The sequence below is a fragment of the Rhinolophus hipposideros genome (genome assembly GCF_964194185.1).
Source record: "Rhinolophus hipposideros genome assembly, chromosome: 20".
Classification (NCBI taxonomy): Eukaryota; Metazoa; Chordata; class Mammalia; order Chiroptera; family Rhinolophidae; genus Rhinolophus; species Rhinolophus hipposideros.
Window position 1 is genome coordinate 50,816,946 of NC_138066.1, and position 25,594 is coordinate 50,842,539.

The 25,594-nt window shown below is 53.4% G+C and overlaps 1 protein-coding gene across 1 annotated transcript in view; it reads right to left on the reverse strand.

Annotated features, from left to right (window-relative positions):
* Window positions 1-24,468, reverse strand: part of DNAH17 (dynein axonemal heavy chain 17) — a gene marked incomplete at its 5' end in the record, with an annotated part of 105,661 nt that extends 81,193 nt beyond the window's left edge. Inside the window, 15 exons of the mRNA XM_081027368.1 lie at window positions 2,017-2,120; window positions 3,085-3,193; window positions 7,800-7,946; window positions 10,000-10,195; window positions 10,928-11,193; window positions 18,014-18,130; window positions 18,389-18,556; window positions 20,225-20,311; window positions 20,439-20,591; window positions 21,302-21,427; window positions 21,576-21,661; window positions 21,922-22,021; window positions 22,157-22,349; window positions 23,135-23,328; window positions 24,124-24,468. Of these exons, the coding sequence (XP_080883494.1) occupies window positions 2,017-2,120; window positions 3,085-3,193; window positions 7,800-7,946; window positions 10,000-10,195; window positions 10,928-11,193; window positions 18,014-18,130; window positions 18,389-18,556; window positions 20,225-20,311; window positions 20,439-20,591; window positions 21,302-21,427; window positions 21,576-21,661; window positions 21,922-22,021; window positions 22,157-22,349; window positions 23,135-23,328; window positions 24,124-24,468 (2,391 nt within the window). The remainder of the gene's footprint in view (window positions 1-2,016; window positions 2,121-3,084; window positions 3,194-7,799; window positions 7,947-9,999; window positions 10,196-10,927; window positions 11,194-18,013; window positions 18,131-18,388; window positions 18,557-20,224; window positions 20,312-20,438; window positions 20,592-21,301; window positions 21,428-21,575; window positions 21,662-21,921; window positions 22,022-22,156; window positions 22,350-23,134; window positions 23,329-24,123) is intronic.
* Between the last annotated feature and the right edge of the window lie 1,126 nt (window positions 24,469-25,594).

A 25,594-nucleotide genomic window follows, 5' to 3' on the forward strand; every position in this document is an offset into this window, starting at 1 on the left:
TGACTGGCCCAGGGATTGTTCTCCTGTAACTGGGATTTAGTGTGGTCCCCACTGTGTGGATAAAATGTCTGTGAGCCTCCCAGACTCATGTTGAAGCCCCAACCTCCAATGTGACGGTGTTTGGAGGTGGGGACTTTGGGAGGTGATGAGGTCACGACGGGGACCCCATGATGGGATCAGCATCCTTATAAAGAAAGGAAGAAAGACTAGAACACACACCCTTTCTCTCCCCACCCTGTGAGCATACAGTGAAAAGGTGACCATCTACAAGCCAGGGAGAGGTCTCTCACCATAAACCAAATCTGCTAACCTAATAACCTAGTCAGAGAGGTGGAACCCATGAGACAAGAAACAAGGTGGCCAGACCCGGAGAAGAATGTGGAGATGCTGAGTTCCAGAAAACGATACATGTGAGTCATGAACTGACTGAACAAGGTGCTAGGAGCTGAAGAAATGCTGCCGGTGTCAGACTGAAAGCACTCAGTAAAGTCCGGGGAACATAAACAAAAGAAGACACGTGTTTGGACACACTCTGGTGATGTTTCTCAACCCCGAAGATAATGAAGAACTTGACGTATCCTTAGCGAGAATGAGTGTATATAAAGAAAAGTCGGGGGGGGAGGGGAGGGGAAAAAAAAAAGAAAAGTCGGGCCATCCTCAGCCTTCTCAACATTGAAGCTACAAGGCAGGGACTTCCATGGGCTGAGCTGTGTCCCCCAAATTTATGTGTTGAAGTCCTGACCCCCAGCGCCTCAGGATGTGACTCTGTTTGGAGTGTGGGCATTTAAAGAGGTGATTCATTAAAATGAGGTCATTAGGGTGGGCATCCGACTGGCGTCCTTAGAAGAGTTTAGGACACAGAGACACACAGAGGGACGAACCTGTGAGGACACAGTGAGAAGAGGGCCGTCTCCATGCCAAGGAGAGAGGTCTCAGGAGGAGCTAACCCTGACGGCACCCTGATCTTGGACTTCCAGCCACAGAACTGTGATGAAAATAAAGTCCTGTTGCTTAAGCCCTGCCATCTGTGGCACAATAATACAGCGACATTTCTAGACCGTTGAAAGAAAAGAACCAGATCAAAAATTTCTTCATCTGGACAGGATAGCTGTAGGTGAGGTGAAAAGAAAGATATTTTTGGAAGCGAGGACTTAGAAAGTCTGCCACCAGTGTACCCTTTCTGAGGAAATGGTCCATTCAGATGAAAATTGCATCAGGGAAAAACACAGTGGTGAGCAATGACCTTCGTCTATAATTTTGAGGAAATCCAAGCGGATGGTGAGGAAATGAAGGAGGACCACAATGGAGCAGTCTCACGCTGGGAAAAGCCAGAGGCGTCTTGAAATAGAAGAGATGTGTTCTCGTGAAAAACAGTAACGATGGCCTGGCTCAGAAATCCTGAAGTATTTCAGCTCGGGAGCTTGTGGGGGTGGAGAGGGCAGGGCTGGAAATCAGCAGGATGGCAGTCCCATCGTAGTGGGGTGGCAGAGCGTGGTCCGCGTGGCGGGGAATTGCGATTATTTAACGTTGACATATTGGTAGAGAAGTAGAGCTTAACCATGGTTGTTTTCAAATAAGTTGGAGTTCCATAGTGGACATTACAAATCGATGGGGGAGGGATTTAAAAACTTCCTTTTGGAAAAATCGCTGCAGATGCTTTTGCAAATCAGGGCGTTGATGACAGACCCTTGGGGAAGCCAGTGGAGGGTTTCCCTGGTTTCTAGACTGGGCTTGAGTGAAGGGCTGTGCTGCGCCTGTATTGCGCGGCGAGCACTTCCTAGACAGGGCTGTCTCCATGCACCTTTCCGCCCCTGTTCCTGGCGCCAGCCTGGCACAGACGGGACCCCGCACACCCACTTGCTGAACCCCACAGGACAGCAGAGGGACCAAGGGCCAACATGGGCATCTGGTCCCGACCCACAGACAGCATGTTTGGCCCTTTGGCACTTTCCCTGAGTAAGCGTCTTGGCGCCTGTCTTCCCCAGGACTCCTGTGTGCCAGCCGCAGTGGGCTCACCTTCATGGCCTGGGAGATGCCCTCTATGTTTTGCTTGGCTTTCTGTATCCTGTTCTGCAAGTTATAGAGAATTTCTCGCATCTCCTGAATATATTCAAACACACCTACAAGAGAAGCAGGAAGGAATCTTACAAAACAGATGATTCAGCAGAAGGAAAACCTCCCTTGGGCTGGCTGAACACTTATTACAGGAGACAGTGCTTAGAAAATCCGTCTGGTCCCCTGGACAGTGAAGCAGAAGGCACTGAGGGTTCCCTGACAAGCAACGCTGAGGGGTAAGCACATGGGACCTCTGGCAGCAGGATCACCCCGTCCCCACACAGGCGGATCAGTAATGCCACCAGCACTCCAGGCCCTCCGCTGACCAGAACAGAATTCTGGAGACTTTGGCCCCTTTACAGAGCTCTCAGCGGCCTGGCTCAGAGCAGCTGGAAGGAGACGTATTCTTGGGCAGAAGTGAGAGAAAAGAAGCATGTGGCTTCTTTGCCCAGAAAAGACCTGGTGGACCCCAGTTCAGGTGTGAATAGTCCCACCTCCCCATTGGGACAGTGGAGGCAGGAGGCCGCAGAGGGGGGCAGAAAAGAGGGCAAAAGGCATGTTGAAAGGTCTTGGGGGTAGGGGGCAGGGCAGTAGCGCCCACCCAGAGAGGGTCCTGGTGATGGGGGAGTCGGGAGGGGGCTTCTGCGGTCCCGTGGGTAGGGTGAAGGAAGGGGGCTCGTGGGCACACTTCTTTCTGTTTCTCCGACACCTGCCCTGAGCCGACTGTGACGGGCGTTGGCTGTGCCCTCTGCGGTGCCTGCCCACGTGGGAAACCACCACAGCCCGGGCCTACACAAGCCCAGTTTGCAAACTCTGAAGTCCTTGGCGGTTGCCAAGGCGTCTTTGTGAGGCTCCACTTGTAAGTGGCACAAATAGGCTGCCTGGGGACTGGGTGAGCAGGTGCAGGTAAGCTTTACCTTTACAAACGACCCCGCGGCAGCCAAAGCGGAGCCACCCGCCAGAAGCTGCCACTCAGCGTGTCTGAGGACAAACACTGAACCCAAGGTGACACAAACGTGGCCTTTGTACCTTTGCCATTCCAGAACAATGTCGTTTCAGCGCCCAGTAGTTTGACGTCGATTGCTTCCAGTTCTGACTGTATGAGTGGGAACTCTTCATTCATCATGGTGGTCTTTATCTGCAAAACAAAGGTGACAGGTTCAGGGCCTTTGTTTCAAATCCACCCATGTTTAAAATCGTCTCAGCGTAAGGACTTCTGTTGTTCGGTACCAACCAAACCCATTGCAATTCATGCTGTTTGACTGGGAAGTACAGGCAAATCAAATTCTGGATGATTTCAGCTTTCGAAATTATTCTTATTGCCAAGGATTTATGTATATACTTAACTTTTAATTACCTACATTATGGGGTAGAAAGAGAAGAGAATACGATAATTCAAAAACAGGAAATTATACAATCCAAAACTTTTTTTTTTTTTTAAATTTGGCTTAGAGTCATACAAAGAAAAACCAGAGAAACAGACGTGGGTAATGGGCATATCTGGGCGCAGCCCCTCTCCTTGTCCCAAGACGTTTGGTTCCCCAGGGTCAGCACAGCAGAGTTCAAACAGCATAGATTCTATATAACCTTGACACAGTCCTGTCCTGCTCTAAGAAATTAATTTAATGCTTGAAAACCTCAATTCACAAAAGAGAAAAAAAAGGAGGTAGGTACGGTTTTTATCAATGATTCCTTTAAAGAACACACGCCATTTGGGGGCTAGAGTATCCTTCTATCCAGCAACAGTTTGATTTACATGTAACTTGTCAAGGACACGTCTGCTCTACAGAGTGAGGGAATCACACAGAACTAAAATTGTGTATTAGATGCTATTTGCCTTTCCAAATAATTCTTTACATACATTTGGTATTTTAAATATTTCCCCCTAATGCCCCACACACCCCTGCCTCGCCCCATCAGTGCCTTCAAGTGTTTTCTGATGATTAACTCTTAGAAAAGGTTGGTAAGGGCAGAGAAATAAAGCTCAAAAGCTATTATTAGTGGGAACCAGACAGAAGTAGAAGAAAGCATCTACGGAATTACATATAAAGCAAGTCAACGTGAACTAGGATTCCAGTTATCAGGGTTTGGTTAGCAAACGCTTACACAGGGCAGTGGGTCCTTCCAATTATTGGGGCCCTGGTTTTGAGACTATATCCTAGGTCAGATCATCTCATCACTTGCCTCTTTTGTTTGTAACTAAATCACTGTCAACAGAGTTCAGGGGCAAGCCCCTCATGCGGAATTTAACCAGCTGGAAAAGGGTGCTGAGTTCCTGATGGCTGGACCCTGGACAAAGGCCGCAGGGCCACCCCATATTCAGGACCCAGGGCCAGCCCAGGCGGGCAGCTGCGGAGGGAGTGTCCTCCCTCAGCTCACCCACCTACTCAGGAGGGCAATTTAGGGACTATTCCTCATAGTGATAGTTCAGAGGAGGAGCTAAATATTATGACACCCTTGCAAATGCTCATGTTGATAAGACCCATTTAATACACCTGGTTTTTATTTTTTGACAGCCTATGTTATAAATCCACACCTTCAGGGCACTTTCCCCCCAAAGTGTGACCTGGGGGAAACCCCATTCTCACGTGTCCCTCAGAAACCCCAGCACATTCCATAACGTCTTGTCCAGCTGGGGTAGCCCCCGGGGGACCCTTTGGCAACCGAAACCACACTGAGGGTAAGAAGTGCCTCTAAAGGCCCAGGAGCCTCTCCACCCAGTGGGGGGCAGGGCGCAGGCCGTGTGGACAGTGAGTCCCTGCGGGGCGCAGTGCAGCCTGACTTCCCTCCTCCCACCCTTGTCCTGCAGTGTTCTCAGCTGGACAGCACCACCCACGGCGGTGACAGCACCACCGATAGCGGAATGAACCCGCTTCCCGGGTTGGACAACATGTGTCTGGAAACATGGAAGCAGAAGAGCAATTTTTTGTTTTATTCTAAATAAATTTGGTTGAGATTTTTTTCTTCTTGATTGCATCATTGTAGAAAATATTTTTTTTTTTAAATTGGGGAATATTGGGGAACAGTGTGTTTCTCTAGGGCCCAAGTCGTTGTCCTTTAATCTAGTTGTGGAGGACGCAGCTCAGCTCCAGGTCCAGTCGCCATTTTCCATCTTTAGTTGCAGGGGGCACAGCCCACCATCCCATGAGGAATCGAACCGGCAACCCTGTTGTTCAGAGCTCGTGCTCTAACCAACTGAGCCATCCGGCCAACCCTGCAGAAAATCTTTTGCACTAAAAGTAGCCCACGAAGATTTTTTCATTGTAGAGCTTCTCCAAAGCTTCCATTTTCTCTAAACACCATGGCTGGGAGGTGTTCCAGGGAGTGGATGGGCACAAGTTCTCCGAGTCTGAAGAAAGCTGATTATGGAGAAAGCTAATCCAAGGAAATGCACTTAAAGCAGACTCTGTTTCGTAGTTTGCAGCACAAATAAGTAATTAAAATTTTATCTTGAAAAATGAAATTGATGAAAATAGTTTTGTTTATATTGGACACATTTTAGGTGACATTACCACCATGCCCTAATTCTCGGAACGGAGGAAGGAATGGATCTGTGGTTGATTTTTCTGATGCGTATGTCATGGGTGGCATGATATTTTTGACAAACCTGCATCCTGGTGTGACCCGGCCTTTGGCTTTCTCAGCCCTTCATGAAGAAGGTCACACCACCAAGCACAGGGGACTTCCTCAGGCTCCCCGAGGCCTCGCTCCCCATCTTTTTGTTCCAACCTTCTCTTGATTAGCATCTGAGTCCCTGGGCTTGCTCAAATACATGGCCACCCCGCCCCCCCCCTCACGAGACATCTGTAGGCACGTCCTGGGGAATGGAAACATCCTTTGGGTTCGCGACATGACTCCTGCCGCTTCTTTCTCTCAGGAGGGAGGGGCAGGCATGTACCAACCCAGATGGAACTCAGCAGGGGGCTGGGGACGGAGGGACAGGAAGTGGACCGGGCTCCCTCTCCATGCCCTGAATGGAACTGGGCATCCTATTCAGATGGAACTGGGTCCACAGCCCCTATCAGACAGGCCAGAGAAGGCAACAGAGGCCTGGGCCATGTGGCTCTGGGAGAGGGGCCCTCACACCAGGAATCTGTGAGTGCGGAAGCATCTCTTGGACAGAAGGAGACACAAAACACAGGAACGAAAACATTCGGGGTCCCTGGCAGCTGTTCTGGCTGGGGACAATTGGGCTGCAAGAAACATGAACCCACTTGAGTGAGCTCGAGTCATGGGAGGGGGGCAGCAGAGGGAAACCCCATAGACATGGGCGCCTCTGGGGCCGGACCTGAGGTCCCATCTGGGCTCCTCCTTGGGCCATCTGCGCCCTTCCTTCTGCTCACGCTCGGTTGCTCTGATCCCCTGTGACTCCAGGGTGCATGCGGCTGGGACCCAATTCCAAACTCGCAGGATGCCCATTTTTGGATTAGATCTATGCAGCAAGCTAAATGGTTCTGCAAGGACGTCCACACCCTAATCCCCAGGCGTGTGAATATGTCACTTTACATGGCAAAGGGCATTTGCAGACTTGATCAAGTTAGTGCTCTTGACCTAGGAGTGTAGACTGGATAACCCGGGTGTAATTACAAGGGCTTCATAGAGGGCGGCCAGATGAAAAGGGGAGAGGCAATGTGACAGTGGAAGCAGAGGGTGGACTGATGTGACCCGAAGATGGAGCGACGCGGCCACAGCTAAGGAGCACGGGCAGCCTCCAAAGTGGAGGCCAGGACACAGGTCCCCCCACCCCTGGAGCCTCCAGAAAGTGGAGGCCAGGAAACAGATTCCCCCCCACCCCTGTAGCCTCCAGAAGGAAGTAGCCCCGCGACACTGTGGGTTTATCAGAAGGAAACAGAGTTTGGACTTCTGACCTCCAGAACTAGAAGATAATAAATTTGTGTTGTTTTAAGCCACTCAGTTTGTGGTGACTCGTTACGGCAGCAACAGGGAGCTCATACGGTGTCCACACCTGGCTTAATCTGCTACGGCTTGGGCAGGGGTGAAGGTCCGATGGTACAGACGGCAGTCTCCTGGGATCTGTGGGTGGCGTCTGCACGAAAGGGGGTGCCTAGAGCTGCCCTCTGTGCCCCGACTCCACACTCTCCAGGCCCCCTTCGGATTTCTGAGTCAGCTTCCAGGGGTTCTCATGCCAGGAGGGCGTACTCTGAACAAACAGCCCTCTTGCTAGAAGGGACTGTCCCCTGAGGCTGGTCAATGCCTGGGCGCTCTTGCTGCTAATCAACCTCCTTATAATGACTTGTCAGGTCCCAGGTCTCAAGGAAAGGAATTCCTGAGCCATAGAGCTGGGGGTGGGCCTGCCCCCTCCCCAGGCACCTCGCGTATCTCGAGGGCAGCACCCTTACACTCTGCTGCCTACCGTATGCTGCTGAAAATCTGTAATCCCAGGCGAACTCCAGGAATTCCTCCCCCAACTCTGATGGGGTAATGGAAGTGATCTCCAGTGACATTGACGTTCCCCAGAGCAAAATATATTCAGGAGAGTAGAACGTCTACAAACAGTCGTGTAACGTGAGCCAAAGCCCAGTGGAGACAAAGTTTCCACCATCAGCTGTTTGAGTCGCCACTGTTGTGCCACCGCTTGCGTGAATAATGGAGGGTGGCTGGAGCTGCATTTGACTATGGAAATGTACTCTTATTCTTCTCAACTTGGAGAGCTTAACACCCATGTGCGTTTTCAACAAAAACTGAAACTTGGCACACAAAGCACGACGACGACACCGGCTCACCTCGTTGTACCAGCCAACGATGAGCTCCAAGTTGCCCACAAACTTCCGGAAGGTCTCGTGCTGTGAGAACAGATCCTTGGCGCTCACTGGAATCTCTTTTTGTTCCTGGAAGTTCAAGTACTTGACCTCTCTCAGAACTGCCACCAACTAAGGTAGATGAAGATCAAAGACAGGGTCAGGGGATGGCCTCAATGTACAGCGCTCAGTGACACAAGAGAGGGTCTGTCCCCAGGCCCCTACAGCCTGGGGGTTTCAAAGCTGGGGGGAGGCACATGTGGGGAGGGGGGCCACTGGCAGGATCAAAACGTCTTTACCCCATTTGCTGGTCCCGAGGTAGAAAGTGCTGGCTCACCAGCATGGGTGGACAACGTCACCATTCTCCCCTGGGCTTCACCTGGGTCCTCTCCTCCCAGCTGGTCATGACCCTGGAGGTCAACAACAGTGTCCCTGCCAGTAGAGCCCTCCCTCACTGCTCGCCCAGGGTCGTTCCCATCGAGGTCGGTAACCCTGCGGAATCCACTGAGCACGTCACAGAACTCACTCAGCTCACGTGCCGCTCAGCACTGGTCACTGCCCCTTGCTCCACACCAGACTCTCCTGCCATGGCTATCAGTCTCTTGATGTTTTTAAGGTTTGCGCGTTGGAGAACCATAGGGCGTGGTCCCTGTCAATCTACTCACCTTGGGGAACTCACCCAACATGATGGCTTTAAGATCATCTATGTGTGGGTAACTCCCACGTTTATGTCCCCAACCGAACTCTCTCCTGACCCCCAAACTCTGCTACCCACCTGCCTACTCAGCATCTCTGTTTTGATGTCTTCTTAAGGCTCCTAGAGCAGGCCAGGCACACTCACACCTCCTGGCCTCTGCTTCCGCTGGGAGCTGTCCTCAGGGCTTTCCATAGGCGTCTCCTGGCTAACTCCCAGCCCTGACCCTTGACCCCAGGCCCCTGACCCCTGGCCCCTGGCCCTGCACTGCATTCTCACTCACATCGCACATCCCCCTCCCCAGCTCCATGGGTCCCCCTTCCCCTACCCTTCTGCTCTTTGGGACACCTGTCTCAGTTTCTGAGTATGATATGCTTCTCCTGCTTTGTGATGATAGCCGACCATCCCTGCTCCTGTGGGAGGACATGCTCTCTGTCCGCCTGGGTCACTAATTTACCCCAAGCACACGCACACAGTAGGTGTTCAGTACAATTTGTTAGATGAGAGGAAGAATGAATTTTGGTGAAAGAGAAGGTTCCAGAGGACAAGTCAAACCTGGGTTCCCTGCCTTCCTGGTCTGACGCCAGCAGCAGGAATTCAGGCTGCTCCAGCCTGTCCTCGTCTATCCTCCGTGCACGTCCACACTGCTGGGTTTTAGCCCCAGAAAGCCCTCCCCACAGCCCACAGAGTCAATTCCTGCAGCCTGCCCGCCTTCACCAGAGGGCCCATTTGTTCAGATCCCGAAAAGATTTTCCCTTCTTCTGCCTCCCCCCGCCCCTGTCCAGTTCAAGCCATTGTTTCTCAGTCTAGTTGTTTGGGACACAGCTCCCTGGCCCACGCTGGTATTAGGAGCCTTGCGCTCCCCCCGCTGAGGTGGTTGGTTGCCGGTCGTCAGTTGGCTGCTCAGAGCAGCTCACGGAAACTGCCGGCCACTCACACTGGCCACCGGCCACTCATGGCAGCACAGCAGCACTCAGCAGCACTCAGCAGCTCATGCCGACCTCCAGCTGCTCACGGCAGCCCAGCTCCAGAGAGAGCCATTGTTCACAACCTTAGCTGTAGAGGGCGCAGCTCACTGGCCCATGTGGGAATCAAACCAGTGACCTCGGCATTAGGAACATGGCACTCCAACCACCTGAGCCACCGGCCCCTAGACTTATTCTTCTTCTTTTTTTTTTTTTAAATAATAAATTCTCAAATTGATGTTTCCTCTTGGGAGCCCATGAAAGGCAGCCCGGTGTTAAAACAATGCACTCATTGAAGCTATTTTCAAGAATGCTACTAGTCTGTCTGAGATCTTAAATATATCCTGGACATTCTTTTAAGAATACTTAAAAAATAAAGCTTCAGCTAAGTATGACATAAGCATCAACTCCCACAAATTCATGCTGTTGGTGGAAGGGGATGAGCCTTGCCTCTGGGCGCCCCCAACCCACAGTGGCAGCGAGGGCCGGGCAGCCTCAGACACGGCGGCCTCCCCCCCACACCTACCGCTTTGCTGAAGTTGACTCGGATCAGGTTTGTGAAGGGGTCCCTCTGTATTAGGGGCTGCCCCAGGTTGAAGTGGCAATCCTGGTCTACGCTGGCCACCCACTGCTGGTAGATCCTCTCGCGATAGTTTCTCAGCAGCTCCATCATCTCGTCGTACTTCTGGTAGATCAGCTTGGCCTCCACGCTGGACATGACCCTGGAATTAGAATCAGATGGTGTGGTGAGGCGCCAGGCCTCACTCACATGGCCTCATCCACGCACACTTCTCCTTTGGGGCCTCTCTAGCGAGCGCCCCAACTGCATCTGCCAGATCTTGGGGTGCTGGAGCAGATGGCAGCTTTCTGCTTCTTCCAGGCTGGGAGATGGAATCTACAAACAGACAAGGCCGTGAATCGTCAGGAAGTCAGGCAATAGCCCGGGCAGCAATGGCCCCAACGGCCAGGCCTCATCGGTATCTGCCAGCCGCCCTAAGTTTTGTGCTCCTTCCAGGTGGACAAAGCCAAATATGCTGCTCGAGGCAATCACATAGGCCGTCCTGCTCCAGTCCCCAGGAGGGACACACCTTCAGTGGAAGCCCTCCCTCTCCTCTGCCTGCCTCCCAATCTCTGCCAAATGCAAGTGACAGTGGCCGAGGCCTTACTACAGCGAGCTCTGGGTGAGCAACCATGCTTGTCCCTCTTTGGTGGTCTCTGTTCATTCCCATCAGGCTGACCAGCAAGGGGAGGGGGCTGGCAGGTACGTCCCAGCCACATGAGCTCAGAAGGAACCCGGAGGTGCAGGGCGACAGGCGCGGACTTCCAGGCACTGTCTGGAAAGTCAAGCGTCGGGCAGAGCCTCCCCTCCTCCACAATTCCTGGCTAACTCCCGGAGTTGTCTTGCCCCCCACAACACCCCCGCCCCCGCCGTGCCCGCTGGTGCTCTGACTCACGGGTGCTCTATGCGCCTCAGGTCCCGCATCGGTGCCTCCAGCCGCTCCTGCAGCTCCAGGCTCCACTTGAGCTGCCCGGCCACGGGGGGCATGTTTCTGTGGATTGGGGGGATGTTCCCGTCTGCGGAGGCTGCAATCTGGGCATCGTACAACATCTTGGTGTTGTCCAGCTCGGCGTCAAACATGTCCAGCATGACCGAGTACCGGGGCACCACCTCGATGAGAATCAGAGGCCGCTCCAACAGGCCCCCACACATGTACAGGAGCTGGGGAGAAACGGGAGACGTGCCTTCACAGGGGTCCCCATCGCCTGCCTCAGCCTCCACCCTGGGTGGGCCTGAAGCCGCCCCTCGGCTGCTGACACAGTGCTGGTGGCCGGGCCTCAGGAGGCAGTGCTGCCCTGTCAAGACCAAGAGCCTTTCTCTGTGCAGCAGCTGCTTGCACGGGCGCCTCCATCATTCTCGTGTTGACGGGTGCTGAGTTCCAAACCACGTAGCTTATAAACCAATGGCACAAACTAGGTCCAAGGTCTGGAAAAATTTATTCTAGGCCCAGGAGAAATCACGGTTCAGGCAAGGAACATTTCCACAGTTCAAAAATGCAATTTCAAAAATTTAAAAATAGCTGTGGTATTGCATTTATAATAGTCAGGGCTTCCTCTGACAACCGGATGGAGAAATGTTTGACTCCCAAGGATTATTCCTCTTAGGAAGAGCAGTAATCCTCAGGATGTGCCCAGGCAAGAAAAACCACCATCAGGAAGTTTGCTTTGCTCTTTAAAAAAAAAAAAAAATCTACAGGGGAAAGGGAACAGGGGGAGAGGGGAGCCAGAGAAAGGGAGGCCAATCTCACACTATGTGGGGTCCCCAAATTACAAAACTCACCCAGAGCTGGGTGTTAGCATGAACCTGCATGAGTGTTTGTGGGCTGTGGTAACAAAGTACCATGACCTGGGTGGCCTAAACAACACAAAGGGGCTCTCTCCATTCTTGAGGCCGGAAGCCCACAGTCAAGGCGTCAGCAGAGCATGTGCCCTCTGAGGTCCCAGGGGAGGACCCGTGCCAGGCCTCTCCCCTGGCTCTGGGGCAGCCCGCGATCCTGGCATTCCTAGTAGACCTACCACTCCACCCTCTTCCTTCGTCGCCATGTGCTTTCTCCCCTGTGTGTCTGTCTCTGTGTCTCTTCTCCTCTTCTTACGAGGACCCCAAACATATTAAATTGAGTGCCCACACCCCTGCAAGAGGACCTCATCTTACTTTCATCTTGATCACATCTGCAAAGAATGTGTTTCCAGATGAGGTCATATGCACGGCACCAGGGGCCTGGGCAAGTCTTTTGCCAGCCGGGGGCGGGGGGAGGGGGCGCATTTCAGTCCAGGGCTGACCAGGATGGAGATGGAGGTGGGGACTGGACCGATCCTGGGCACAGGGGCGGAGATTGGGAACCACTGACAGGGAGGACTTGCCCTGGAAATTTCGTGTGGGCATGACCCTGGGGGCACGGCTCAAGCCCAGGTTACCTACATCCCCAAGGACCCGGGACAGCCTGGGCGCCTTTAATGTGTCATTTCTATGAGAGGAAAGGCTGGGCCTATAGGTCTGGTAGGCTGGAGGGCAATGGCCTGCATTGCTCCAGGCGGGTGTCACGGCAATTCTGAGAGCAGTGACCAGGGCCGAGCATGTCACCCTCCCAGTCTGCGGAGGGTAAACCCTGGGAACTGTCTACGAAAGAAAAAGCTCAGTGGGAGAGAATAAGAGACCTCATCTGGGTTCGGATGGTGGCTCACACTGGGGTACAGAGGGGGGTTACATAAAAGATCATTGCGCCTGATCTCCGCGCTGCACCGAGTCACCGGCCTCAGTCGCGTGGAGTTGGGCGGGCGCGGCCTCAGCTACTTTGTAGCTGGTTCTGGGTGGCTCCGCCTGCGGGGTGGAGAGCCCTTCCCAGACCGACCCTGGGCCTGGGGAGTTTGTCTCCGGCATCTGCGGAGCTGCGGCGCTCAGAGTTCTAAGCGCAGGCTGAAAACTACAGACACAAGCCACTGAAACCGGAATGCTGTGGTGCTGGTACGTTCACTGAGGCCCAGCCCTCCTGTCTGCGCTTGATGCGACAAGCAGCGCCTGAACAGGGAGCTGAGTTTGGGAAGAAGCAACGGGAACGCAAACGGCACTCGGTGGCCACCAAAATGATTGGTGAGACACTGTGATGGACCCGAACTCCTACCCCAAGACCCCAATACCGCCCATGAAACCCCAAAGTCGACTGCCGAGTCATCGAACGCCGACTCGTAGACCTACTTCTTAACACCAGCTGCAGCTTAAAAAGAAAAGGGGGAGACGTGAGGAGCAGAACATAAGCTGACAAGGTCCTTGCAGCCTGCGAGGTCTCCTCCAAGGGACGCCTCGCCCCAGCATCCTCCCCCAGAAAGAACAAAATAACAGTCACAGCCACACACACACAAGCTTGCAAATACACATAACAGAAAGTTCTAATACTTGCTAGAATAGATCTAAGACAGTATAAAACCGTGTGAAAAATAAAAAACTGTGCCACTGTTCTGCCATCCGTAGACAGTGGACCTCCTGATCCTAAAAAAAAAATCATTGCACAGGGAGGGGTGGTGGCCAGGGAGCAGGGAGGCCTAGGGCCATGCAGGCCCTGGGCTGGGCCTGGGGCTGACACAGGGGCCCTACTGGACCTGGAGGGGGAGAAGGCGTGTGGGATGGGCCGCTGGAGGGAAGGTCCAGAGCCTGACCTTCCAGGGCAGGGGCAAGGAGAAACACCTGAGGGTCCCTCTCGACCCCTCTGTCAGCCAGGTTTCCTCCGCTGGCCAGCCAATGAGAGCCTGCGGGCTGGGGGTACCCAGGCAGAGGACTGCTCCAGAGGAAAACGGGGACTCCTCACTGCTCAGAACATGCCGTCACACTTTCTCCGGGACATGTGTATGCAGCTCTTGGTCTCAGATTTGCCCCCGCTTTTTGGTTTGAAAAATGTGACCACTGTCCCTAAAACTGGACTTTTGTGGGAAAGAGTGAAAGATGGCTAGAGAGAAAGGAGAGAGTTTCAGGCCCCAAAGAGCCTGATGGAGCAACCACTGACTCCTGCGACAAACCTCTGACATTCTAGATGGTTCCCCTCCTCCCCTAGCTACACAGGGAAGCTAACAACATATTAGGTCACCAGTGTCATTTTTAAAAAAACACTGACAGGTGACAGTTGAAAAAAAAATGTTCCTCTTGCTGGTTTATGAACCTCCTGACTTTTTCCACCTTCTCATTCCCCTTCTCTTCTTTTCATATTTACTTTTTTTTCTTTTTTTGCTTCTGGTGTCTGGGAAGGAAGCTAATTGTATTTTCTGCCAGGAGGAGATCATGTGGAAAATTGCTCTAGAACTTTCCTGGCTGTGTGTGAATTACTGACAGTGAAAAATAGTATTGTGGCAGCTTGGCGACAGGCAGGGAAAGGAGGGGACATGAGGGAAGAGCGGAGGGAACCCCGGGGGCCCATTCTAATTAGAGCATGGGATTGTCCAACATCCCCAGGTAGAGAAAGGCGAGCAGATGGAAGTGGATTACAAGAGCTGCTTTCTAACTTAGTTTCCTTTTCGTTCTTTTCTTTATAATCTAGCACAAACATAAACTTAACTTTTAGAAAGTGACTTTTCCTTTTGGGCCATGATGGGAGTGTCCGGGGTAGAACCGTTATGTTTGTAAGTTTGAGCTCATGTGGAGCCGTCAATCCCACAGGCGCCAGAATGAGTTTCCTCCTGGACCCCCTCGTCCCCTCAGAGTGGGGACCTAGTACTCTGGATCACAAAGGGGACAGGCCTCCATTTCATGCAACAGCCCAGCTCCTTCCCACTTCTTGGAAAACACCACAAAGTCCATCCTGTCAGTGGGAGGTGGGGGCCCTCACCCACGTGCGTGCTACCGACAGGAGGTGAGAGGGGTCACTGTTGGCACGCCAGTTGGTTAGCTCCAGCATCATCTTGAACTTTGGGACTTCACAGAAGAGGACCCCTCTTCACAGAAGAGGACCAGTCCATATTAAAGGACTGGCTGGAAACCTCTGCGTGGACCCTCCTGCACTGGGCAGCCCCTGGGGCTTTGTGCTAACATCCTCGGGGATTGGTGCCTAGGATCTGCCCTGGTGTGGAACTGCCTCCCAGAACTCCAGGAATGCAGCCCCCTCAGCTGGAGCCAGGCCCCTCCACAGCGAGAGCTCAGAAGCACCTACTGTGTGCTGGACTTGGTTCTGAGGGAACCCAATGAAGTGCACGCCCTCTGGGAGCTGACACTCTGCTTGGGAAGACAATGAACAGAGAGATGGACAGCAGGGGGGGCTGAGGGCTGAGGAGGAAAACTGAGCAGATCAGCCTCAGAGATGGAGAAGGAAGGATGGGGAGAGGAGAAGGCTGCTGGGGGTGGGGGTGGGCGGTGGGATCAGGGAAGGGAGCAGCATGGAGGCCCTGCTGTATTAACTTGCATGCATTGATATTTGCCTGAGCAGCAATTCAATCCAGGACTTAATAGATCATTACATTTGCGGAGCTTCAAATTCCCAGGCATTTACATCTTTTAAAAAAATGTCTAAAAGGCAAAAAAAAAAAAAAAAAAAAGGAAAGAAAGAAGGAAAAGAAAAGACAAACATCTTGGCATTTACATTGGAGAGATCTCTGTGCTCAGGGGTGGCAGGCTTCCCAGGTCCCCAGCTCAGCCCCAGAAAGCCCAGCCTGACATCCCCTGGAAAGATGACCACCGCCCTGGGCTGCCCAAGTCAACTTGACTGCCTTCCTGGCCGTGGCCATGGGAGTCTGTCTGGCCGAGTGGTTCGGAACAGGGACCCTGGAAGCAGTCAAGCTCCGGGCTGGTTTGGGGTCCTGCTGCCTCTACTTGCTGGCTAGCTGTGTGACCTTGGGCATGTTTCTTGACCTGTCTGAGCTTTTAAAATGGGATGGATAAGGTAAGTGATGGGTTTAGCAAAGAGCCTGGGTTGTTGTGAGAATTACATGAGATAATACAGTGCTTAGCAAAGTGCTTGGGCCCTAGGATCCTGTAAGAATTATTGGCCATCTCTGGGTATTGCACTACCCACAGCAACCCAGAGGCTCGCAAAGCACAGGGAAGAGACGGCTCTGACCTGCCGAGTCCAGTTGATAGACATGTATAAAACCAGGCAGAAATAAAACAGCTACCCGGCATATCCGTACACTGACTCATATCAACACTCAGCACCCATTCTCCAGGAAAGCTGCGGCCACACACACTACGACCTACGGAGATCCCCGTCATTCATTTGGCTGGGCTAGGACCATACAGAGACGTGGGGACCGGGGCAGACTGCACCACTCATGCTCTGTCTGCAGAAAGCATCAGCTGCTCCCCTGGGCCACGGGTTCCCACAAGGGATTGTGTGCCCGGTGTGGCCATGACTGCTTCTCCGAGGGTGAAACTCTGGACTTCTACGTGCACTTTCTCAGTTTGTATATGTTGGTGATTAATTCAAAACTTTAGAAGAGTGCCACGGGAGAACCGGCTAAGCTAGAAAGAGTAGATTCGTGACCACCTAAGGTGGGGGCGGTTGGGGAGAAATGGGGAATGGCGGGGCGTGATGGAAATGTTCTGAGGTTGATTGTTCTGAGGACAGTTGCACGACTCTACATATACAAAAAACCATTTAACTGTATGCTTTAAATGGGTGAACTGCATGGTATGTGAATTGTATCTCAAAAGTACTGCGTGAGCCAGAAGGAACCCACCAGGGGTCTTTGGGGCCCAAGCCATCGGTCTGTGCCTCTGCTCAACGGGTGTAAGAGCCTGTGTTCTGAGTTCTCTGATAAGTCAGGGACGCCGGCCAAACCTGGAAAGTCCAACCATCATCCTGGAGACTTAACTCTGAGAGCTGCTGTTTTGAGTGGGGGTGGGGGTGCAAATTTACTTTGTTCGTTATGTTTTCTGAGTTTACAATTTAAATTAGCTGGTTTCCCTTGTGGTGATTCGTTATGGCAGCAGCAGAAAACATACAGAAGCTGATGCCAGGAGGTATTCGACCAACGCACAGTCTTCTCATTCACACTTTTTGAGCGCCACCTGACTGCTCGGGGAGGGTCCTGGTTTGCTCGGGGTTGAAGGGGTCTCTGAAATGCTGGACTTTTGGTTTCAAAACCAAGCATTGCTCGGAATACTGGGGTGAGCTGATCGCCCCAAGTAAAGAGGTTTGCCCACAGAGAGGATGTGCTCAGCGTTCGACTCGCTCAGGCTGAAAGACAGAGAATCGGCGTGTTGGCGCTGAAGGGACTGGGAAGGCCGTGCCTGCCTCCACGCCCCAGTAGGGGACGACAGTGTCTAGCTCCTCACGATTCTAACCGACCTGGGTGGTGACAGCGACACCTTGCTGTTTTAACTTGCACCTTTTTGATTATTTGTGAAGCAAACTTAAAACACGTGTATCAGCCATGTATATTTCTCTTTTGAGTTGACATTCTCTAAGGGTTTCAGTGCTTTTCTATGATCTCTTTTTTAATGTTGTTTTCATAGCATCGTTTCTTTTTTCTAGTTGTAAAAGTACCACACACTTAATGCATGCAACTTGGAAACTGCTGCAAAGGACACAAGTCTGACAGGTATTAGCCGTCACCCCACCACACAGAGATGGCTCCCTGTAAGATTCTGTGTTTGCTTCTTGAGCCTCACGCATTGAAAAATATGAAGTCAGCTCAGCAGGTCAAAATGTGGATGTGTTTTGTTTTTATAGCAACTTTGTCTCTCTCCAGCGTTTGTTCCTTTTAAGTGGAGGGGGAATCGAATCGAATGAGGATAAACGGACAACCGCAGGTAGTGAGAACGACAAGAGTCAGCAAAGTAACTGTCACCATGTACTCACGCCTCTTACTCGAAGACGCGGCAGTAAAAGCTGCCAGAAGCTATGTGAGGTGCCCACGGGCAACTCGCTGGGAGATGTGGGCCCTACCTTCCTGGGCCCCGCTGGTCATCTTCAAATGAAGACGTCTCATTAGATTGTCTCTAAGGTCGCCCTCAGCATCCAGCGGGTGCTACCACTCGGCGCAGAGTCCCCACCCCCATGTACCTTTGCGCACGACTCGATTGAATTGTAGTCGTCGAACGCTTGGCAGAAGATCGTGGCCAGCCTCCTATCCAGATCTTGAATTTTGGTCTCAAAATCAGCGTAATCATCATCAAAACTCTAAAAGCGGATTAAAACATCAACCTCTTAATCGGCAGGCAAAGCAGGGGTGGTGCCCGCCCCAATGCCCCCGAGCCTGCTGGTAGGCTGTGGGTCACATCCCAGCTGAGCTCATGCACCGTCTGGGGACTGCTCCGTGGGCAGAGTTTTTGTGATGTCTTTAAAAAAGTGTTGGGACTCTCCCGCCACACACTCCCCCTCCGTATGCCTCTCACTCCCGGGGCATCTGTCATTGCTCCGGCCAAGGCGCCGACTTACCGAATCTTCCGGGTCCAAGGGGTCGTATTTGCAGTCGGCAAATACCCTCACCAGCTCAAAGACCTCGTCGTAAATCTGAGTGACCAGGTTTGCCAGGATGTTCCCTCTCACTCCCCCGACCTCGATCTTCTCCAGCTTCAGGAACTCGATAGCAGTTTTATAGAGGTCCTGGTGGAGGGAAGCCCAGCACGGCCAGTCAGCAACCCTGCACAAACCCAACGGGTCAGCCACTAATGGATTCTGAGGCCAGCAGTGCTGTACCCCAGGGCCACACGACAGCCTGGGGGCAGGGGCTCTGTTTATTCATGCTAATGTTCTCTAAGGGCATTTCTGGAAGACAGGGAGAGGGCACGGAAGGAAGGGTTCCTTGGATCATGTCCAAGTAAGGAGGAGACGAGGTTGGGCTCTTGTCCTGACCCAGTGGGGCCGAAACACGGCCCTCAATACAGCATATTGTATTGGGGCCCTGTGTCCTCGGTGGGGGAGGGAAGCCCTGGAAAGGCCTGTGGGGTTTCGGATGCCCTTGCTCGGCCTCAAGCGCTCTGCTTCCTAGGAAGACCACCCCATCCTCGGGGCCCATCCCTGAAGGGACCTGAGAGGAGGCCCAATAACTACGTGCATGTAAGTTCTACCCCCTCTGAGCTGCAGCTCACCCCTCCCCTTGCAGCCTCTCCCAACTGGCTGTGCACTGAGTGCTGCTCTCCTTCCCAGAAGCCCCATCTGCTGCCTGTGCTCTTCGTTTTCACATGTAATCCCGTTCAGTCTCATCATATCATTAGCTAATGCTTCTGTGTGTAGCTCGTGTTTTCTGATCGAGAGCCCAAAGGCTCCTCAAGGATCGTAGTGGGTCTGGCACCGTGCCCAGAGCTGACTAGACGGAAGGTGTTTGTCGGTCCCCTGGGCCGGCACCGAGGTGGACACCATTTCCCCCCAAGAGTGCAAGGTGCATCGAGTCACAGCCAAACTCAGTGAGAGCAACAGCGTGGCCATGCCCTGGGCTCTCGGGCTCTTCCACATGAGGAGAAGGCATGGCTGAAACGGCCCACGTGGCGGGGTAGTGAGGGGGGATGACGGCAAGGCCATTTCTCCCATCCCCCAAAGGCCCCTCTCTCCCAGAAACCTCATCCTGATTTGGAATCTGTAACAGGAACCAACAGCTGCCTGACTGGGACCTCACGTTCTTTTAGGCACGAAAGACGCTCTGTGGTGGAATCTTGGAGTCTAACTGGGCCTCGCCCCAGCCTCCCAGCGGGTGTAGATGAGACTGGACAGGCCTCCCCAAAGCTACTGCTACTGGCTTCCGCCATAAAATCAGCGTGTAGTGCTTCCAGGACTATTTTCCCTACCTTTTAATAGTGTCAATCGTATGTGCACAAGTTAAAAAACAAAACAAACAAAAAACACACAGAAGTTTACAAAACAAAGCAAAGCTTTCTTGCTCTACACACATCTTACTTTTCCTCCTGGAGGAAACCATCTTGAACCATTGTTAAGTTTTTTGCTATGTGTCACTACCTGCGTCCCAAACAATGCTCTGCAAGGTCCCTCTTACGACTCCCTTTATGCCAACTTATCCCAGGAACTCTCCCTATGGCCTCTAGGCTTCCTGACCATGGTCATTTTACGTATCATCAGGCATGAGAAAAGGGGAGAAGCCACCCAAATGGGTCACTTCTGTTCTTGGTTAACAGCTCTGGGCCCTGGGAGGCTGTCCCAATGGCTCACTTTCCCCATGACACGGATGGGGGGTGGGGTGATGAGGGTAGAAGAGCGGCGATTCTCAGGTAAGGGCAGCCGGTGAAGTACAGACGAAGGTGCACCAACCTTCACCCTTACCTCAATGGTCTGGATGCGATGAAAGAAAGAATTCATTCTGGAAAACGCAAAAGAAGAAGGGAATTCCCAAGGCACCGGCTCTTTGTCTTCCTAGGGGACAGAGAGAGAGAGAGGAAAGGCGTGTCTGCCTCACGTGCTTCCACGTGTTCCAGCGTTGGGCTCACCTCACCGCAACCTCGCTTCCGCCCTGACTGGCATACGCAGGAAGCCATACCTTGAAGAAAAGCTTCATGTTTGCGCAGCAGAAGTCGTAGGTCCGGTACAGCTCCTTCAAAACGTTCACAGACAGAGAGATGCCATTCAGGACCTCCTCGGTTTCGCCCTGCAAGCCTTTCAGCACCTCTTCTGGGCTCAGGTAAGTCCGTGTCTGGGCAAAACAGAAGACATTCCAAAGTTCTGACGTGCCACGTGGGTTCACATCCAGAGACATTGTCTGCAGGCGGTTAGAAGCCATCCACCGCAGGGCCCAAGCACCTGCTTCTCATGACACCTGGACTGTCCCTGAGCTTCCTGTCCCAACCTGTCTGCCAACTTCTGGGTGCTTTTCAGGAGACCGAGCTGCTTCCCTCACCCGGCACTCATCCCACGCTAAGGCTGCCCCCAAATGGATCTTGGTCACAGATAAGAAACCTGGTCCTGCCACTGGCCTCGGGGACCCCGGCCACAGTGCCTTCCAGGTCTCAGCGCTCACAGGCAGCCCAGGCTGGCTAATGAGTGCTCACGAAAAGGAAGAAGGAAAAGGAAAGTGTGCTGAGGGAGACAGGCAAAGGCTTGGTGCAGGGCCAGAGGAACCCGCACATAAACACACACACTCCCGGCTGAGTCTTGGGGTGCTGGGACTCACGGGCAGAGCCCCCTTCCTTTTCTCCTCCCTCCAACATGGGGAAGGTTGGGCTGGCACTGCCCAGGTCTTGGGAGAACTCTGGGAGGCCACCAGGAAGACCCAACCCTAGCCCAGGGCCTGAAAATCCTAGTGCCAACGTCTCTGCTTGAGGACCAGAGACGTGCGGGGCGAGAAGGGGCGAGAGGACCCAAACTGGAGGAGGGGGCGGCGGCCACGGGCCAGGGGGATGCTACCATGTCAATGATCTGGTTGCAAAACTCCTGCAGGATGACGATGATCCTGGAGGGCGTGACGTAGTGCTCGGAGTTGGCCCAGATGAAGCAGAGGGTGTACAGCACCTTGGCGATGAAGGTTGGCAGCTGCGGAGAGACGGGCCGGGCGTCTCAGCTCTCCCCGCCCCACGGCCCCAGCAGGAGACCCCAAAACAGAGGGACAGGCACTCCCGGGCCCATACAGCTGGTCGCAGCCCCGCTGCCCTGCCCGGCGGCCCTGCTCTTGCCGACTTACCACTGTGAAGTTGGCCTGCTCCATCTCCTCTAGCAAGACACGCAAGGGCATCAGGTACAGCACGATGTCGTTGGCTTCCTGCAGCCCTGCACGGGCCAAGGTTAAGGACAAGGACAGCTCGCACACGTGAGGCAGCAGCCCCGCCCCCTCCGGCCCCCTCCCTGGTCAGAAATGAGGCCTATGCAGCTCTGTGTGTAATGGAGACCTGCTCCTTCAAGAAACAAGGTGGCGGCCGAGGAAGCTGCTCATGGGGATGGCGACTCCCGCTGGGGTTGACAACGGTGCCCCCGCCCCTCCTGGAAGGCGCGGCAGCGTCCTCGGGGCCCCTGGCAGGCCCCTGGCTCACCTTCGGTGACGCTCATGTACACGTTTTGCAGAGCTGGCCAGTAACAGCTTTTGGCTTTGTCCAGGACCTCAACTATTTTGTTCACCTTGGGCCTGTTTAGCTGAGAAGGAGAGAAGGTCCGCCTTTCAACAGAAAGCTGACCAGCTGAGCAAAGGCAGCCAGAGCCTGCTGCCGGTGGGAGCATCACCACAGGTGGTCTGGGTGCCTTCGGGGCTGCTGGGTGGAGATGTGTCACCTGGTCATGGAGGCACTTGAGATTCATCAGCCGGGCGTTCCAGAACTCAAACTCGACTCGGGGTAGCGGGTGCAGCCCGTCCAGCAGGTCCTGGGCCGAGTCTTTGCTTAGCACGTCCCTGATCTGGTGGGACCAGTCGATGATGATGGTTTCGATGGCGTGCAGCAGCGAGCTGTCCAGGGAAGAGGGGATCCTGCAAGGCAGGGCGGGGTTCCTCCAGCTCTGCCTCTTCCGGGCGGGGCTTGTCCCTCCCCCAGCGGCCTTCAGCCCACAGGCCCCGCATCTTGCCTCATGTCCCCAAGGCTCACGGCTAGGAGAGAGCCTGAGCAAACGATGGGTTTTGCCGGAGATGTCAGACCCACACAAACAAAACGCTGGAATAAAACGCTCAAGGTGGCTCCCCTCGGCAGCTCTTACTGGGGTCACACGGGGCACATGCTGGGGGCTCAGTGGACAACCCATGGAGGACCTGCCCGTACGAGGAACCCCTGACGCGGTCACCCTCTGATGTCAGTGGGACAAGTCGTCACCCTGTGTAGCTCCAAGAGCCTCGCGCACCAGGGGACATTTCAGAGTCCTGGTGCTTCCTGGGGTCTCTGGGATGCTAAAGACCCTATTCAGACTCAGGCTCCACTTGCTGAAAATCCCTTCCCCGCCCTTCAGCGCCCCTGAGTATAGCCACATCCTAAAGCCGGGTATCCCCTTTCCTGGCTATGTGACATGTGTGACAATGTGACATCCTGTGCATGCCATGTGATGCCTGGACTGGTACACATGCGTGATGGGGGAGGGCCTCCAATGCCCCAGCCTGTCCTGCCCTTGAGCCTTTGACCTCAGAGTCGGAGCCACCAATCAGCACTGTTTTGCCCTCAGATGTTTCATCAGCTTCAAAATGTGTGTGCCGTGAGGCCATTTATCGTTGGTGGTCATAGACCAGCTCCTTCTCCACCCGGCCAGTTCCCTGGTGGGGCCGCCCACCTCTCCATGGACTCCAGCGTGCCGTCCAGACTACCCAGGTGCTCAGGGATGGGCAGCAGAGTCTTCCCTTTGATCTTGCCCCCCATCACAAACATTTCATTCTTCAGCTTGTGGACTTGTTTGACAATGTCTTCTGAGACCACCTGGGGCCATCCACTCAGGTTTTCACTTTGGTTTAACAGAGAGTAAAGGACCTGAAAGGAAATGACTATGTAATTCAGCTCATGCCTTCTGCAACTCTGTGTCACCCCAGAGGAATGGGTGGCCTTCAGTGCCCAGAACCTGGAGCAACTGAGTCCTTCCATGCCAGGAGGTGGGGCCGGTCAAGGTGCTTAGACCCAGGATGACAGCCCAGCTCCCGTGTCTTGTAGAGGCAAAGCCATCTCCATGAAGGCCCCTCATTCAGATGCGGGAGGAGGCTGGCCCGGGCCCTGCTGAGCAGCCCCTGCACCCTGAGTTCTCACAAGGCAGGGGTGTGAGCCCCCATTTCACAGACGAGGGGAGCAATGACTAGAAGGCTAAGTCACTCGTACTCATGCCCAGAGTGGGCTGCACCTGCCGTACCTGCGAGGGTGACACGGGGAGAGGCAGGACAGTGGAAAGACACATACAACAGCGCCCTGCTTTCCCCTTCCTTTACACAAAGTCTCAGAATTGGGAGAGCCCATCTACTGGTCCTCAAAGGGCCTACACCTGCTACAGCTGCGAGAGGGGACTGTGCCCAGCTTGGTCCAGAGCTCCTAAAGGGACCCAGACAGAGCGAGGGAGGCCAGCCTCTCAGCCTCCAGGGGCACCTGCTGGAAGGCGGGTCTGTCTGAGCCTCTGGGTGGGTGGGGCCTGACCTGCCTCTCTAATGGCTCCCCGGCCACGCTGAGGCTGGTGGCCCCTGGGCCGCCCTTCGAGTGTGGGCTGCCAGTCACTGTAAGCACAAGGAGCAGAGCTTCGGGGCTCTGGGCCCCGCTCTGTGCAGCTCACCGGGGTGCACCCACCTCCTCCACAGTTGCTATCAGCTGGTCCACAGGCGTGGAGCTGATGTCCCCATAGATCAGACTGTCCTTGTAGTTGGTCTTGCTGATGTTCTCAGGTTTCTTCTTGACGAAGTAAACCCCTTTGGACTTGAGGGACGCCGGGAAGCCCAGGCAGGGTATGATCATGCCGGCGGGGCTGAGCGTCAGCACCAGAACCAAAATGTCCGGCTTCTCGAAGAATTCCGTGAATAAGGCCAGGTTCTCCTCCGCTCCCACCATTTTGCCCCACTTGTCTGGCTTGAACTTAAGCATGATGGCAGCGACTCCCTCCAAGTACTCTAATCTGACGTCCGATGTGATGGTCATCTTGACGTCTTCTTGCGCTGCTGTCCTCTGTTAAATGCACAGAGACACATGCAATACTGCTTCCTGGGACTCTTGACTTTCCACCCATCACTGGGGCCATTTGAAGCCCCTGTTCTAGCCAAGCAATAATGAAAAGGGTTCGTCGTGAATGTTTTCAGCTGTGCATGGGCTGGGGGTGGGGGAGGGACAGGAGGTCACGTCTGGACAGCTGCCCCTGCCCCACTGGTGGGCTGTTGGATGGAACAAGGCCGCCCAGCCGGGGTGTGTCCTTGTGTTAGTTGTGACCACAGAGCTACCATGTTTCCCTGAAAATAAGACCAAGCCGGACCATCAGCTCTAATGCATCCTTTGGAACAAAAATTAATATAAGACCTGGTATTATATTTATATTATATTATATTATATTATATTATATTATATTATATTATATTATATTATATTATATATTATATTAATTATATTATATTATTATACCCGGTCTTATATTATAGTAAAATAAGACCAGGTCTTAATATTAATTTTTGCTCCAAAAGACGCATTAGAGCTGATGGTCCGGCTAGGTCTTATTTTCGAGGAAACACGGTAATGATAGGCTAGGGAAGGTAAAGACCGGCGCTGGGGAAAAAGGGAAAAGAAAACGACCATAGCAAGATCGTCTGAAGGTGATGGTGTGGGAAAGGCAAAGTGACGCGAGAAGGTCAGGTTGAATGTTCCCAGGAAAGCGAGAAACAAAACACATTGCACCTCTAGAATATGTGGGAAGTGCAGCAAGAGAAAGGGGGGACCTGGTGTGCAGGGTGTTAAGTTCCTCACACTCTCCCTGTCCTAACCCAGCCATAGTGTACCCCAACTTTTGCCCTGCTCTTCAGCCTCTCCCTTCCACCCCCCACCGTGTGCCCATAAAGGGATCCCATCGCAGACTCCCCGAGACTTCTCAGAACCTGTTCATGTCTTCCCTGGGAGAACCCCACGTGGCTTTTCCAGGGTTAACTGGAGAGTTGGGGAGGGGGGATCCCCTTAAAGCACTCCCTGAAGTCTCAAAGGGCCAAGACTAGGGTAAGGTGACTGAGGCACTCCCTGTGGGCACAAAATGTAGAGATGCCTCAAATGTCAGTAATCAAGATAA